The 17918-nt window shown below is 37.3% G+C and overlaps 1 protein-coding gene and 1 long non-coding RNA gene across 6 annotated transcripts in view; one reads left to right on the top strand and one right to left on the bottom strand.

The window, feature by feature from the left end:
• GRHL1 (grainyhead like transcription factor 1) overlaps positions 1-12614 on the top strand; it is a 57125-nt gene extending 44511 nt beyond the window's left edge. For all 5 annotated transcript variants that reach the window (XM_026695280.2, XM_087917072.1, XM_026695279.2 and 2 more), the window contains exons 12-16: positions 802-839; positions 2708-2796; positions 6610-6695; positions 9475-9539; positions 10047-12614. In XM_026695280.2, coding sequence (XP_026551065.1) covers positions 802-839; positions 2708-2796; positions 6610-6695; positions 9475-9539; positions 10047-10161 — 393 coding nt within the window. In that variant the 3' untranslated portion in view covers positions 10162-12614. The remainder of the gene's footprint in view (positions 1-801; positions 840-2707; positions 2797-6609; positions 6696-9474; positions 9540-10046) is intronic.
• The window catches only part of LOC148127816 (uncharacterized), a 58831-nt gene that overhangs the window by 25890 nt on the left and 15023 nt on the right, over positions 1-17918 (bottom strand). The window contains exon 2 of the long non-coding RNA XR_015740244.1: positions 17520-17611. This is a non-coding gene — a long non-coding RNA (uncharacterized LOC148127816). The remainder of the gene's footprint in view (positions 1-17519; positions 17612-17918) is intronic.

Genomic DNA, 17918 nt, shown 5'->3' on the forward strand with positions numbered 1-17918 from the left:
GAAAGCTTCAGGAACCACGAAAAGAGGCTGGACATGCAAGTGGCTTGCAAACCAGTCACTTAAGATATGTCTGTGTATTTTTCTTCTGTGGAAACTAAAGATTGATCCTGAAGGCAGCATTAATAAGGCTAATTCCATTTTGATGCATTCTAACTTCATTGAATGTTTTTTTTTAAAAAAAGTTTTCTATCTATACTGACCTTATTTATATCGCAGTGTCAAATGCTGTACAGATGCACTAATTTAATTAGTTAAATCATTTCATTTACTGCAGCTAAAGAAATAATGTACTCTCTCCTGCAAGAGCACCTCAATGAGACTTTAACTCAAAGATATTAAAGTAGAGGAAGCTTGACACTAAAACAAAAAGAATTATAAGCAGCAAGAGCCCATACTACATTAAAAAGCCTCATAGAACTCTCAAAGCTGCTGTCCAGAAGATACAAAATAAACTCCCTTTGAAATAAAAGAGTTTCTATTTGTCATGAGTTATCTGGAAATGAAAGAATACGTTGTACTGTGTAAAGAATCAATCTTGATTGCCATCACATAAAAACTGAGGTCCAAGTAGAAAAATAGTAAGAGTACTATTAGTACTATAAGAGAGGTAGGAACAAAAAAAAAGTACTGTTGCATTTATCTAAATATAGTGGGATACCATTTAATAGGTCCAGAGAATGAAACATTGCGAAAGACAACAATATGCCAGCATGCTTGATGATGATGCTTATACTAATTGATCACTTGTCAACATGGTTCTAGAATATTTAAAATAGCTTGTTTCCCTCCTTTTCCTTGTAGAGTTTTCCTGTTGCATCTGATGAAATGGAAGGAGAAGGGTAAGTTTTGTTACTATTTTTCTTATTCAGGTTCCAATTATATTTACAGAATGCTCTAGCTATTTTTGTTCTGGTTAAGTGGCTTTCTAACTGGGCTAGAATATGCAGTATGATATAGCATAACCTTCCCCACCCAGTGCTATCTAGAAATAATGAACTATAGTTCCTATGGCCTTTTTTTGGGTGGGGGTGTGTGTGTTATATCACTCATGTGATCATTGTAGCCATACGGGTCAGAGATCGTGAGAATTATACTTCTACCTGAACAGATTCTCATCGAGCAAGTAGATTATTTTACATCATACAGGTAGTCCCCGACTTACAACAGTTCATTTAGTGACCTTCAAAGTTACATTACTGAAAAGTGACTTATAACTGTTTTTCACACTTACAGTATGATCATTGCAGCATCTCCATGGTCACGTGATCAAAATTCAGACACTTGATAACTGACATACGTTTATGATGGTTGCAATGCACTTAGGTCATAATCACCGTTTGCAAACTTCTGACAAGCAAAGTCAATGTGAATGCCAGATTTACTTAACCGTGTTACTAACTTAACAACTGCAGTATTTCCCTTAACAACTGTGGCAAGAAAGATCGTAAAATGTGGTAAAATTCACTTAACAACTGTATCACTTAGGAACAGAAATTTTGAGATCAATCGTGGTTGAGGACTACCTGTAGTAAGTCAAGGACTACCTGTAGTAAGAAGAAAAAAAAACTATTTTCCACATTTGCGTTTAAATATTTTCCCAACTATATAGTGTGGCATCAGAGAAGCCAAGAAATATTTCAGTTTTGGAAAAGTAATCATTCTTCATGCATCTGTTATACCATTCTCAGATTGACTCTGTACTTCTATGATCTTGTCTCCTTGTTACCAATGGGTAATTCAGCTAAGTTATTACTAGCTCATTTGCAATGCAGAGGGATTCAGTCAGAAGTCAGTTTTGAAATATGAATGAATCACCTTGACACGCGCCTTGCACTTGTTAGTTTATTCTAAAACAATGATGCCTTCATGTCTGTATTGACATAGAATTATGCCATGCAAAAGAAAGCTCACAACTACACCACCTGATTTATGTGTATACCAATTTTCTGTTCAGTGCAACCTTGTGAACAATTTAATGCTTGAACTGATATCTCTGGTGCAGCATGGGGGAAAGTCAGTGGCTCAGCAGAACAGTACTTGTTTTGCGTGAGGTAGTTTCAGGTTAATTTGCCAACACATCTAGTTAATGGATTTCATTTAATAACTGTTAAGGAACAGGCTGTTCTGGCCAACATTCTCTAAGTGGATAAATTGAACACAAATCTAAACTCCATATAAGGAAAGTAAGTATTGAGATGAGCATATGAAAAAATACATTTTCCTTTTCTGCAATGCCAACATTATGTGGCTGTTTTCATTTACAGTTATTACATCCTGCCTTTTCTTTGAATGCCCAAGGATGAGCTAAGAGATAGTCAGTGGCTTAAAGTCATCCAGTGAGTTTGCACGGCTGATGCTGAACTGTAGCCTGGTTCTCCCCATTCTAATTGTTAATTATGAAATCATACTAACATAATGTGGTAGTGTGATTTCAGGACCCTTACAATAAAATGAAGGCCCTCCTAATGGTTACAGAAGTGTGTTAAACATATTGTCTCTTGATTATATTGGCTATTAACATCTTAACTAGGTGCTTAACTGTTAATGGCATAACTAGTAGTTATTACATAAATGTATATTCTCAGTTCATTTCTCTTCAATGCCTTGAAATGTTTAGTTTAGTTTAGGGACAGCCCTCTGCTTGGTGATTGCAATAATGCCAAAATGTTGTTTGGATTGATTAATTGATTAACTGATTTCCTTTCAGGTCTACCATGAAGAGAGGAGCTTACATAAATGAAGATGAATTTGCTGCTAATCCAATTAAGATATCCCGAATAGAAGAACCAAAAAGAGGTAATCCATCCCTCAAGGAATTTTAGTTGTTATTAAATTTATATTTCATCTTTCTGCTTTAGTAAGCATTCAAGTCATCTTACAATAGGAAAACAAATACAAAATACAAAACAGAGCCATAAAGTTGAGACAAAATCAGCATAATCGTTCGGTTTGTCAAAAGAATTGTATTTTTGGCATTTTTCTAATTACTGGGGGCGCTAAACACATCTCCTACCATAACTGGGGATCAGAGGAGTCCTTCTCTCATATATTAGATAGGTTAGCTTCTGGCAGTGTGGTTTTCCTTTAACACTGTAAGCCACCTGGAGTCAACCACATTTGAACAGCTATATAAATTTGTTTAATAAACAAATCTTCAAAAATCTACTAAATCATTAAGCAGGTTCTCTAGTGGGATAAGTGGTCCTCAGACAGGCCCAAAGATATTCAGGACTGTATTATAATGGACAATACCAAAATCTTAAATAGTGTCTGGTTGGCAATTAGCAGCCAATATCAGCAAGGATCATTCAGTGCAAACCTTTTGTAATGTCTCTGTAATGTCCAGGCAATCTCAGCCTGGAATGGAAGTCCCCCAAGAAAGGAGGTCTGAGGCTGTGCAGTTCTAAGCCAAAGATCACCCCAAATTGTTCAGGAGGAGAGATTTTTGTGACTGTTAATGTCTCTACAGTATCTCAGTCACTCAAACAGAGCAACAAGCACTCAGAATTGGAAGAGTGTTGGATGAATCAATAAGAGATAAGTCCAGTAGACTTATGCTTGCCACCCCATAGCCTGCTGCATCATAAATTAACTCAGGCAATAGCTTGGAGAGCTGTCACCAGGCCTCTCCCACTTGCCAGATCCATAATTTCATTCAAAATTGCATCCTAGGTAATAGATGTTATACTAGCAACTTATCTGCCAGTAAAAAACAGGTCGGAGGACCTACCTTCATTGCTTTCTTGATTGTCGTGGTTAGACTGCAACCTGAAAGGAAGGTCTTTTTCTCTTGCAATGGCCAGGTAGCAGTTTCCTACCATTTTGCCCCCTGCCAGTAATATATAAAAAATATTTCCTCCCAGTCATGTTCCATTCTTCATTTCCCCCCATCTTCATGACACATCTCCCAAAACCATACCAGTTGATTACTAAATCATCAATTTAAAAAAAATCATCTAGATGGACCAAACCTTTCTCTTGTTAGAACTTTGCTTATGCATGACATTGAATTGGTTGGTCCAGTTGGACTTATACAGTTTCTACAAGAGGCATGGGGCAAGCTAATTATAGCCATTGGGGCCAATCCTGAATCTGTGATGTGCTAAGTGTAGTGCAATGAATCAAGATTTCTTCAGGGGGCCTCCAGGCTGCAGGTTTTAAACAAGGATTTCATGATAAGGGGGAAAAAAAACGTCATTGAGAAAATGGTGCTACCAGAGGTATTTTGCCTTATATTATGGGAAAAACCCTTCTTTACTGCATACAGCTAGTATGCTGTAGTAGTTAATACACTGGATTCAGAGTTAGGAGAACAAGGTCAAGTCTACCTCAATTACAGAAGCTCACTAGGTTATTTTCAGTGAATCTCTTTCAGTCCTATTCTACCTCATAAGTTTAATGTAGGAAAAAAATAGGAGAAGAGGAACTCAACCTAGAATTACAAAATAGTTGTAAAATATACAGTTAATAGATAAATATATTCAGATTGCCTAGAAACATCCCAAGGCTGGTATTTTTTTCTTCTCCCTTCCTTTCCTGATAAGGAATGAATATGTGGATACAAGATATATGTGGAGTGGCCTTAATTAAAATTAACCTCTTATGTGTAAGTGATCATCTGATTAACTAGCCAGGAAGGAAGATGAGAAAGAATGGATCTGTGTTCCTGTAATGTTTTACAGAAGAGCTCGTAGACCTAGGCACTCATGAGAAATCAGACCTTGTCTAAATAGTGTGTCCTTGGGAGTCAAATCCAAAGTCCAAAAGCAGCTAAGTCAAGAAATATGTCACATTTTCTCCATGTGACTTCTCAACAGGGCAAGTGCTGTCAGTTGGCTTGTTTTTCTATTTTGGTGCAAGTCACAAAGTGAGTCACTGGTTTCTGTTGAGAATTCAAGAATCTTATCTGTGTATTCTTTCAGACCTCATTTCTCCTTGGAATTCATTTTTAAGCTCCTTGGCTTCAAGGATTTTTTTTTCTCTGTCTCACTTTGGAGTTTTGAACTCACCCTTGTTGATTGACATGTTGTTAATATAACAGTAGCACATATAATCTAAGAGGACTTTGATATCAGTTGTTCAGGAGAAGTAAATTGAGGACAACCAATATATTAGGTTGAACTTTCTGGCTTTAAGTGAGCTTAGTCTCATCAGTTTTTTTTTTAGAATTAGATTCAAGAATTGCAAGGAAACAAAACTCTGATAGCATTCTGGTTTTTTGAGTACCTAGGAACTGGTGTTTACAGAAGGAGAAAACTCAGTATTTCCTGGTAAGGCTAGGAAAGCTTTTTTTTATACTTGGCAAACAATGCTTGTCAGGTTAGACAATATTATATTTGGCTGTATCAGTATTTTTCAGCCTTGTTGACTTTAAGATGTATGGACCAATTCCCAGAATTCCCTAGCTAGCATGCCACCTGGAAAATTCTGGGGAGTTGAAGTCCACAGATCTGGAAGTTACCAAGGTTGAAAAACACTGGACTAGATAGGCCAATGTTTTAATTCAGTAAAGCAGATTCCTGTACTCTTAGTCACATGTGCTAATTAACTGTTGTATTTCTTTGGAATATAAACTGAACTACAGAAACAGAACTGTAGAGTGCCTCCTATGTTAAACCTCTTCAGGCACTCTACTTGCATGTGATTCTTGCCCTAGATCCTGTCTCTCCCCTCAAAATCTTGGTTATATTCTGCAGAGACTCTTTCCCCTCTGTTACTGAATTACAGGTCTAACCTGACAGAAGGGGGAAAATGTAGACACATGCTAACTGAGTCTAACTGGCTTAATTTAGTGAAACTTCTGATTGTCAGAAGGTTCAACTCCCTCCTAGATTACTGTAAGGCATTACTGTTTCTTACATAGAATATTATATTTTGAAAGTAAAGTAGGTGATTAGGTTTCCACCCCCCCAAACTTAAACAAAAATTTACATCTACATTATTAGTTTAAGGTCAATAGTGTATTTTAATCTCTTCAGTTTATTCTGTGATAACAGAAAGTCCTTGATTGTCCAGACAATTTTAAAAGGCATCTAATATATTGATAATGGGGGGATACATAGCAATAAATTGGAAGCATTGAGCTTCACGATCCTTTATGCATTTTTACTTTATTTTGTTTAAAAAAACAAAACTTAAATATAGCAGTGGCTTGACTTCTAAATCCCATCCTTTTTGCACAATCATTTCCCTCCAATATATTTTAAGAACCATTGAACAAACTGAAGGGGAAAAAAAAAATCAAGTACCAGTGTGTTAATTGGCTCATTGTTCAGAACAAATTTGGAAACCTGGCAGGGTACCCTTCCAAACCTTCTACTTGCTGCCAGCAGCAGTGGAGGTTAATTTACAGAGGACTAGAGGCCAGACTATGCTATACTGTACTGTGTAGTGACATAATTGGCCGTGTATTAACTAAGCATTGGGAAAGGGACTGCGTATATTCTGCCTTGCTTTGTCAAAGCAAAATAAGGCCATTGCCATATTAAAAGTGCTATTTCTAAATCACCTCAGGCTAAATTAATTGTTTCACGTTTTGTCACCTGCTTTTGGCAAAGAGAGAAAATAGTGTTTATATTTTTTTTTCTCCTTTTATCACCTTTCTTTTAGTGTTGTTGTATGTCCGGAAAGAATCAGAAGAAGTATTTGATGCACTTATGCTTAAAGTTCCATCTCTGAAAGGTCTTATGGAAGCTGTAAGTTGTAAGGATCTTTATTATCATATGTTAAGAAAAAAAATGGAGAAACTTACCTATCTTCTTCTGTGCACGTAATCTAAATGGCCACTGTATGCTCTCTAAGTGTAGGATTTCAAGTGCTTGAATTATTACAAAAAATTTGGACTTACATTCTTATTCTGTGTTAGCATAGAGCATGTACTTTCTAGTTGGTGGGATTCAAGCAACAGTATTATTTCTAGCTGGGACATTCTATCTTGCACAGAAACGTGTAATAGCACGCTTGGGATAACACTGGAACCTGACCACTAGTATCTTTATGGATGGCCAGGAATGCTGCATGTGACATGGGGTGTGATTACAACTAGTAACATACAGTGGATTACACCGTCTCTATCTTCCTAAAAAGAATTATGCGAAAGGCTTAATTGACCATAACCAAAATGGAAGACAAAAGTCAATATCTATAGGACTTCCTGCTGCTAATCATGACATAGGAAAATATGGATTTGTGCTCATACTATTTAATGGAATTGTAATGTTATATACAGTGTAACAATATAACCTTGGTTGGGTATGCAAGCAGAAACCTAAGAGTTGAATCAAATGCAATAGGGTACTTAAGAATTATATCAATAATGAATGAGTGTTGAATGAATGTAGACTGAAAACAAAAAGGTGAGTGATCATCAGTACAGAAACATTTCAGAACCATGCCTGTTTCATGGTTAGTTTGTGTTTATAAGGATTTTCAACTGCTATTCTTATGTTATTTTTGTTGCTTTAATTTGAATTGTTTTTATTGTTTTCACAATCTTTTAATTGTTAGCTGGCCACAGTCATGTACGTGAGATGGGCGGCCTATGAATTATTAAATAAAAAAATAACTGATGTTTGAACATTTAGAGAGAGTGTGAGAGGTTCAATTTGCAATCAAATAAAGAATGGAAAAATTGAGAAACTCAAGAAAATCAAACAAATTATGATTGAATGGGGATGACGAGAAAAAGAGGGAAATAAATAAAAAATTTAAAATTCGAAAGATGGCTAATGTAGAACCTACAATAGTAGAAGCAACGATTGTTTGCAAGGATAGAAAGATATGGACAAGTACAGTAAAGGGATTAACTATATTTTGCTATTTATTTCTTTTTCTTACCTCACGCCTTATTTTCATTAGTTTACTATTTCATTTTCTCTGTTCTGTACATGGCCTAAAATTGCTTATCCCCAAAAGGGAATAGAATGAGGGGTATATATTTACAGTACTTAATTCTAATTTTTCTGGGTATCTATTTTCATTGGTTATTTATTCACTTGTTAAGCCAAAGGCTGATTTTGGAGGAAATACAAAAACTACAGAATAATTTTAGGGCAGAGCACTACTGTAAGCTTCAGAAAACCTACAGATTTCTATTCAATCATATCGATCATTCAAGAGGTCATTTTTGTTTGGAGAAAATTTAGTTGTCAAGCAACTTCTTCAGTTGCAAGTTTCAGAAATGTAACTTTCTCCACACTAAATTCAGCATTCATTATCAAGAAAAATGCATTGTAAATTAAATTTTATGTTCATCACAGGTTCATAATAACACATTTTAAAGTATAAATTGTATTTCTCTCTCTTTTATCTCTATCCCATGCTGCTAACCTGGATGAAGACATTTTTTGTATATGCTTCTTCATGGTCATAGGTATATGTAAATTCTACTATGAAAAAGAATCATGAAAAACTGAAAATTAAAGGAACAAAATTAATGGCTAAGGTGTTAAGAAAAGCTTTAATTGGGCTACTTCACTGTTCCATCAACAGACACATCAACCTACAACCGGTCTACGAACCCCTCAGAATTCAAATCAACTGCACAACCAACCAGAGGCAGCATTGGCCCTCAATCAACCCATGCAAGCCCCATCCCAATGACTCTCACTTGATCTGACCTCCCCATCATGAGACCTTCACTTGACACAACCCACACCTGACCCATCAAAAACCCTCACCTGATGTGACCTCATCATCACAAGTCCTACTGATCACAACCCTTATAAGCAGAAGAACACTGACCCTGATATCCTCTAAATTCTGCTGAATATGTTACCTAGCCTGGTAACAAAATGTTCGGAAACCAACCCACAATTTGTGGGAGTTGTGCACAGTTATTGAGAAATTCAACAGTATACATCAGAGATTAACTCAGTTCAGATATCACACTAAATTGCAGCTAAAGAAATTTGCTTAATTCAACCTGTTCTCTGATTTGGGAAGCCATAATTTGTGATCAGTGAGGAAACCAGTCTCGAACTATGATTTATAAACTTGACATTATTAAATATGGGCTGGCTTGATGCGTGACCTGATAAGGCATGGGTACAACCACTCCTCCAGAGATTTCTGTTCTAATAAGAATGAGCTCACAAAGACAAAATGATCACCATGAAAGTCTGCTGTGTGATGTTGGGCCAGTCATTCTCTCTCGCAGCTAGACCCATCTCAGAGGGTTGTTGTTGTAGGGAAAATAGGAAGGAAGTGTGTTGGATATGTTCGCTGCGTTATTTGTAAAAATAATAAAGGTGAGATGCAATACAAATAGAAATAAATAAAAATAGTCAATGAAATCATAGAAGCATATTTATATCATTCTCTTTTTTTGACGGGGAATTTAAATCATGATTTCAGTTCCAGTGTATATTTTGTCATAGGTATTAGCAAGTAATTCTGCTGTTGTGTATTGTATAAATGTATTTTCTCTTCTGTGGTTCAAAGATTTGACCTTTTTTATTTGATTTTTATATTTAGATATCTGACAAATATGAAGTCCCCTTGGACAAAATAGGAAAAGTCTTCAAGAAATGTAAAAAAGGGTGAGTTTACCTAAATTAAAATTTCTTAATTGGTGTGCAGTTCTTATTTTTTTCATCTTGCATACAGCCAACTTCTCCCTTCAAAGTTGGTTTATAGTATGCAAATGACCTTTTTATTGACAGTGAATTGAAACATAGTAGGCTGCACAAGGTAAGAAAAAAGGTTGATACCTATAGCTAAGTTATGACATTTTCCTTAATGTCTTAGTATTTGCAAGGTTTCCGGCTAATAGACTTGTACTGCCTTGATTACATTTTCTCTGTGGCTTGCTTAGAAACTAGTCCATAGTGTTTGTTTTTTTCTGATTAAATGGAAAGCATGAAGTACAGACTCTTTGCTTAATATAATTTCCTCATTGAGAAGAGTGTGCTACTTTGCTAGGCTAACCAGAATATTCTGATCTATTAGGTCCAAAGATGCTAACTTGTTCATTACTTTGGTTCTGACAGTTTTTGGTTCCGCTGTGATAGTAGGTCCTGTTCTTAATACCCCATTTTTTTTCTTAGTATTTTAGTGAATATGGATGATAATATTGTGAAGCATTATTCCAATGAAGACACCTTCCAGTTACAGATAGAAGAAGCTGCTGGATCTTACAAACTCACTCTTACTGAAATCTGAAACCTACTTTTTGGGGCTCCTGTGGGATCTTTCAGTGAAGGCTCTAAATACAAAACCTCATTTGTTTTTGTCCTCAGGATCTAAATATGTTTTTAAGGAAGAAGTTATTTTATTCTTCCAAAGAACCTTTGGAATATCATTTTTTTTTAAAAAATAAGAATTATCAATTGATAAATCAGGCCTTTTGGCTGCAACACTGCACTTGAAACAGAAGAACAGACATTGATTTTATTTTTTTAATGAAATTTGCATATATAAGCAAAGCACAATTAAAATGAACTTGTTATATTATCAACACATTCCCTTATCCATTAAATATGTGTGTGAGTTTCTTTATCAGCTCAGAACTTCCAAAAACACCTTTGGTGCTTATGGGAGTTTCAGAAAAGTGTAGGACTGGATTGTTGTGATGTTTACAGCTGCCCAGGGCATAAGATTATAATTTTCTGCTACAATTTTTTGTTTCTTGCTTTATGAAGAACTTTAATTGTATGTAGCCCACTGATGAACTATATCTGTATATAAGTGTGGTGTATTTTGAAGGGTTGTAAATGTGTACATAGATTATATTATATATAATATTCAGGATATACAGCGGTATGATTAGATATCTATATGCATGCATAACATAAAGCATATGGCGAAGCCAACCTGAAAAGGCTAAATGTATATAAACATATCACTAAGAAAAACAATCTTGGTGCTAAATTAATTTTTTGTTGAGCGTATTCAATCTCTTTTAAGGGAACATAGGTAAAAGGACATTTTTTGCATACTTTATTTAATTTCTTTTTATTATTAGAATCTGATATCAGACTTCCTCATGTATCCTATGATTATAACTGAAGAACCATTAAGCATCAAAATTGGTATTAGTGATTTTGGGGCTTCAGTTCTCATTGCAATTTCAAACACTATTATTTTCTTCGTTCCAAAATGTAGATGCCTACCATTTTAATACACGAAACAGAGATTTTCCATTATAAATCCGAGCCCATTTGCAAGGTTTATGGCATAGAATAGATGCTTCCAAAAATAAGCTCTGCAAGCTGTTAGCAAACTATAATCCTGGTTTCATTCAACATGTTAAGTCATTATGTAGTTTGTTTTGTGCAGGGATTTCCAAGCTGTACAACCCCCAAAATGTCAGTTTAAGAAGACTGTGATATAGTCAACCAAAAGTCATTAAAAAAATTAAAATAATATGTGAGCCAGACAACATAAGGGGATTCCTAATAGAGTCCACCCACACTGCAATACCAATGCTAGTTGCACAGTTGTGAAAAGAATGCAGTATATGTTTTGAGGAGAAAGTGATGTAGCCAGTCAGGGGAAACACATTGCCTACTATAACTAGCCAATAAAACTACTTGTTATTTTTTGGGGTTGCCAAAAGAACTACATGTTCTACATGTTTATTTTGAAATACACTTTCTCCATACAACGTGCCTCCACACTATATATGACCATACTCCAGATTCCTTTTGGTCAGACTCCAACTTTATTTAATATGGTTGGATTTGTATATTGTTTTTAGTAATCACGTTGAATGTCTTTTATGGGCCCCCAAAATATTTTGAGCAAATATACAAAAATTAATAGTAACAGAGAAAAAAAATCCACATGAAGCCCATTTCTAAATGGCATTCAAGTGATAAACCTGCATTGTTGACTGGTTCTTGACTTTTCTGTCGCAGCCTTCCCCAACCTCCTGACATTTTGGCTAGGATAATGCAAACTGCCATCCAGTACCTTAGAGACCATGAAGCTGAGGAGGTTAATTCTGCAACAGGCTAGCAAAAAGTTTTGTCTGGAATTTTAGACTCTTTGTTATTTGATTTCTTTATCTATTGTGTGTGGTTCTTATTACCACTACTATTATTATTATAACTATTATTAGTATTATGTATATTGCATAGCAATAGAATCCTGAGAAATGTTGAACAGATTGTATATGTTGAAGCAAACCCAAAGAGAATCCTTCCCTAAAAGAAAAATCTAGTAACTTTAATAAAATCTAATAAATGCAAATAATCGTGTATTTACAGATTAAAGATTAAATAGATCTTGTTGATGAAAACTAGAAACAGTTGCTGAAAATGCTGTTGTTAATAATTCAGAGTTGGAAGGAAGATATTGTATCAAGAGAATGTTTGTATCTGTAAACATGCATGACAATTTCTATCTTTTGTAGAAAATTGAGGTTTTGCTACAGAAAAATTGAGCAAATATAAGATTTTTCTCTATTAAGAATGAATGCACTCATAGTTATATTTATATGTAATGTATGAATTAAGCTGTTGATTTATTCTGTGGGACATGGGGCTTTTAACCATAGCCATATTTGTAGAGTTCAATGGAAGTGATTTTGCCCATGTTTGCTTTTGTGTGTCTGTGTAATTGAACATTTGCTGTAAGGCAAGAGCAATTAAATTTTATATGTCTATTTGTAACCATTCAGTTAACTTTGACTGGTATTTGTTGTAAGTGGAGGTGGGTGTTTGCTCAGAGCAAGCAAAGGCAACACAATGCCCACAGATATCTGAAACTGAAGTTTTGTTCTCCTTCACTTCTACTTCACAGCTTTTTTGAAAATAAAAAGTTCTGGGTGATGATAAAGTTATTAAAAACAAAAAACAAAAAGAGATAATGGGGAGATATATTAAATACATTTAGTGTAATTCTGTTCTATTCCATTTACCAAGAGACCTCTTTACAATATAGGACAAATTATTATTCTTTTGATTAAAATGAGATGTGGTGTGGGCGATTTTCAAATGAAGAAAAACTTTTATGTTGATATACTGCCCAAGTAAAGCATCTTTTGGAATGTTTTCCTCTTGTAAAACAGAACTGGTCCCTATTATGCAGCATATGATATTTCTAAATTAAATTTCATCTACATTTCCCTAGTTAAATCCTCTTTCCCACCATTTGCTAATAGTAAGATTATATTTCCTTTTGTTACTATATACTACTGTACATCTAACATAGTGTTTCATTTAACTTCACTTTTCATAATGATATAAATACTTATAATGTTATATAACTATAACATTATAAAAATACACTACATACAAGGATCCTGACAGACTGGAACATTGGGCGCTATCTAACAAAATGAATTCAATGGTGAAAAAAGTAAGGTTCTACATTTAGGCAAGAAAAAACAAATGCACAGATGGTAACTGGCTCAATAATAGTAACAGAGAGGGATCTTGGAGTCCTAGTAGACAATCACTTAAATATGAGCCGGCAATGTACTGCAGCTGCCACAAAAGCCAACACAGTTCTAGGCTGAATTAACAGAGGGATAGAATCAAGATCATGTGAAGTGTTAATACCACTTTATTATGCCACACTTGGAATACTGCATCCAATTTTGGTGATCATGATGTTAAAAAGATGTTGAGTCTCTGGAAAGAGTACAGAGAAGAGCAACAAAGATGGTTAGGGGACTGAAGGCTAAAACATATAAAGAACAGTTGCTGTTATTGGGTATGTCTAGTTTAATAAAAAGGATTAGGGGTGACATGTTAGCAGTGTTCTTGGGGGTTGCCACAGAGAGGGGGGAGTCAAGCTATTCTCCAAAGCACCAGAAGGCAAGACAATAAGCAATGGATGGAAACTAATCAAAGAGAGAAGCAACCTAGAACTAAGAAGAAATTTCCTGACAGAACAATTAATCAGTGGAACAACTTGCCTCCAGAAGTTGTGAATGCTCTAAAACTGGAAATTTTGAAGAGATTGTATAACCATTTGTTGTTCTGCTCTGTTCTGCTCTGTTCTGTTCTGTTCTGTTCTATTCTTCCTTCCATTCTTCTGAGGTCGGTAAAATGAGGACCCAGATTGTTGGGGGCAATATACTGACTCTGTAAACTGCTTAGAGAGTGCTGTAAAGCACTCTGAAGTGGTATAGAAGTCTACTGCTATTAAGACACTGAGCTTGTCGACTGGAAGGTCGGCAGTTCAACATCAAGTATCAGGTGATGGAGTGTGCTTTCCTTACTTGCTCCAGCTCCATATGCCAATATTTGGCATATAATCATGTCAGTCAAATGGCCACGGAAACATCTTCGGACAATGCTGGCTCTTCAGCTGTGAATTGGAAATAAGCACCATCCCCTAGAGCCAGACACAAATGTAGGAAACTACAGTTCTCTCCCTCCCTCCCTCCCTCTCCCCCACCTCTCATAAACACCCTCCCCCAACATAAATGTCAGAAAGATTTTCTCACCTTTTACTTTTGGTATGTGTACACATTTGCTCACAACTAAGAGCTATGCCAACAAGATTGACCTGAGGGCTCTGTCTCATTATAATTGGCCTGCTTGGGCAGTTGCCTTTGGTTTGCTCTGGCCTATAGTGTACCACATACGGGGCTGGAGGAATGGGGCAAACTAATCTTCAAAGCTAGCTTCTTTCTCCTGTTGAAGATGTGACATAACCGAAGTGTTAACAGATTTGATGATTAGGCTGAGTTCAAAATTCTTCATAACTATGAAGTTATGATTTGAGATAAGTAAAAAAATACATGCTTATCGTCACTCCTTGCCCCTCTTCAATGTTCTATAATCACACAGTCAGTCAGAGGTGTCCCCAAGGTACATCAAAAACAGAATGAGTTTCCCTCACACTGCTGTAGTTATGAGCTTAAATTTTTGATGCCATATGACACTATCTAGATACTTTCCTTGGATGTATAAGACCCTGCTTGATATCAGTGTAAAGAGCACCTATATCTTCCTTCCCACACACATTATACATTTAAACAGAAAACCGGCATGTTGCAAAGCTGTAGGCTCTAACATTGCTTTTATTTCCAAGATTTCCAAGAAAATAAAAATGATGGGTGTGTACAGGGTTTCTTGCAAAATAAAAAAGGAGACAAAGGTGAACTGGAGAGGCAGGAGATATGTAAGGGTTTACTGCAGTGGTCGGGGAAAAGGGGTAAATTACCCCAAATGGGGTAAAAGTGAAAATCTGGGGGTAATGAGGAGGTTGCGCTGGCCAATGGCGGAACTATCGGCATAGCAGCAGTTATTACGGTCCATTATAGCACGGACGGCCAGTGTCAGTGTGTGTCAGTGTCACCGCATCCTCCTTCTCTGCTCTGCTCCCCCGCTCTCTCAGTGGACTGCTCCAGCGTTTACTTGTATGGCGCAAGCGCTGTAGAGAGAGCGGGTACTGGGGGTCATCTGGCTACTGACTACTCTAACCAGACGGAGCGTGTGCCGGAGAGGGAAGGGTGGGGGCAGGGGCGAAGGCGGTCGGTCTGAAGCTTTCCGGGACAAGCCTAACTTGAAGGCGAGGGTGGCGGAGCGCGCACGTGCCAGCGCAGCTGTGGGCGGGCGCTGGAAGGCCGCCCGCTGCCGTTAACCCAAACGACTGCTGCCGCGCTCGGCTCTCTTATGGGAGCATCTCAGTTTACACGCCGTTTTTAAAGAGCCGAAGTCTAAACCGCGCGCCCGACTGACGTAGCCCCAGCGCTGCCTGCCGCGAGCTCGCAGCTCCTGCCGCTGCACGCCGGAGGTCGCGTTTGCTTCAGCCAGCCAAAACTCGCGAGCTGGACTGAAACCGGGAGGGCGCGGGGGGAGACGGGAGGACAGGGGAGGGCTTCTGGCGCTGTCGCGGTTCGTGTCTCTGGAGCCCGCGAAAACAAGTCGGGGCGCTGAGAGGCCGAGCGAGCAGGTTCCCTCCCTCCCTCTTCCTCCTGGCGGCTTTTTGTGCCAAACGGAAAAGGTTGGTTTGGCTGGCAGCAGCTCAAGTGTCCGAGGCGATGGCCATTTGCGCAATTAAGGCGGCTGAGATAAAAGGTTGTTTTCTTCCGCTCCCCACCCATCTCTGGAGCCACCTGGAGTAGTTTGCCTTACTCGGATTGCCAATTTTCCGCGCTCTCTCCGCAGACGCGTCTATAAAAGTTGGAAGGTGGCGCGGTCAGCAGGTGCAGCCACAGAGAGTGCAGTACAGAAGAAGCCTGCTCTGTCATCCAAAGAGATTCGCATTACAGAAGCCCTCGAGCTGCACGTTAGGAGACGATTCCTAATGCTAAGTTTCCTCCCTGAACGATCAATTAGCCAGAGAAGCGGTGGGATCCCCTTTACTGGCTGGGTTCAAGCACAGGCTGGAGGCAGTCACTTGCATTCCTTTGCATTCCTGACAGAACATAAAAGTTGACTTCTGTGGCCTAAATCGCTTTTTTTTTTTTACTGTCAATATTTTTATGAAACTTTCTGAATTGCTGAGCTGAAGTGTTTTGACATGGAAGTTTGTTGTGCCTATTGCCAATTTGAAGACAGTCTCTACTGCCTTTGTTTTGAATAGAAATTGGCAATAGCCACAACAAATTTATTTATTTATTTGATTTGTCAATTGCTTACAAGATAATAGGTATAAGTATAAACATAATTATGAATACATGAAATGGATACATATAAGAAAATAAAAGGAAACAATAGGACAGGGAAGGTAGACGTTGGTGCACTTATGCACACCCCCTACAGACTTCTTAGGAAAGGGGTGAGGGACTGGTGTATTTGAATTCAAAATGTTATTGGATGTATGATTTCCTTACTTTCAAATCAAGGGGGTAACGTCTGCGTTTATAAATTTTTTGGGGGGTAAGAGGTAAAAAAGTTCCCTGACCCCTGGTTTAGTGTACTAAGTCAAGACACTGCAACAGTAGTAAGTGAACAGTACAGTACTGGTTTAACTCTAAAAAGAAAATAATTAAAATTGGAATGCCTGCATAGCATATTCTTTAATACTGTCCTTTCCTAAGGCAAGGATATTCTGAATTATTTACTGAATAACCCCCTTTCAAATGTTCAGCTTGGCCCCAAATCTGGTAGCCTGACAGGTGACTATTTTTACCCATGATCTTAATATTCATAACCGCCCGAAAATATGCAGTATCTGACCAGGTGAACTTTATCCAAGGTTTTGGATTTGTGTGTGTGTGTGTGTGTGTGTGTGTTTTGCATAGGCACAAAATAGCAGAGGGTTTTTTGACTTTGCAAAAAGTATGCTTTTTTCATGCCTTTGTTAAATTGGTCTTGATATCTACTTTCTTTGTTTGTTTATTAAACTTATATGCCACCTATCTAATCAAGGCTTGCAGTTTAATGCGGCTTACAATTAATTAAAAAAAATACCAATATAAAACTTTAAAACAACAAACACGTTAACCTTAAATTTAAATTGACCAGGACAGAGAGGAAGGGAGCAAGATGCGTACTGGGAATGGATGGGAGGCGGGTCTTATCTAACCCATTAGCCACCTCTAAGAGATTATGCTCCTGTTGGGGCCCAGGTCAATTGGTAGAAGGCCAAAAGGGTGGGAGTGGAATGGATCTCACCTGGAGGGTGGGGAGATTCCAGAGAACAGGAGCCACAACAGAAAAGACTCTTCTCCTAGATCCCAAGGTTTGATCAAAATAATGAGAACCACCTGCATTAAAGAATATTATGGATTATTTTATGACTGATTGGGTCAGTGAACAATCTAGACAATTTTTTAAATTAAAAGAGTGGGTAAAAAAAGGGTGGTTATTTTTCCTGTTCAAACTGTGCTTCCCATAAAATAAAAAAATATATAAATAGAGTGCATCAAATTATGTCTTAGAAGGTACAAGATGGGAGTCAAAAAATGTGGCATAATATAGTAAATGCTTCAAAAAAAAAAAAAAAGAGTGAAGATTTGAGGTAAGCCAGGCAGGAAACATTTGACAAAGACTGCTGAAACTCCACTTTATTAT

The sequence above is a fragment of the Pseudonaja textilis genome, chromosome 1 (genome assembly GCF_049901715.1).
Source record: "Pseudonaja textilis isolate UNSWEBS1 chromosome 1, rPseTex1.2, whole genome shotgun sequence".
In the NCBI taxonomy this organism is placed as follows: domain Eukaryota; kingdom Metazoa; phylum Chordata; class Lepidosauria; order Squamata; family Elapidae; genus Pseudonaja; species Pseudonaja textilis.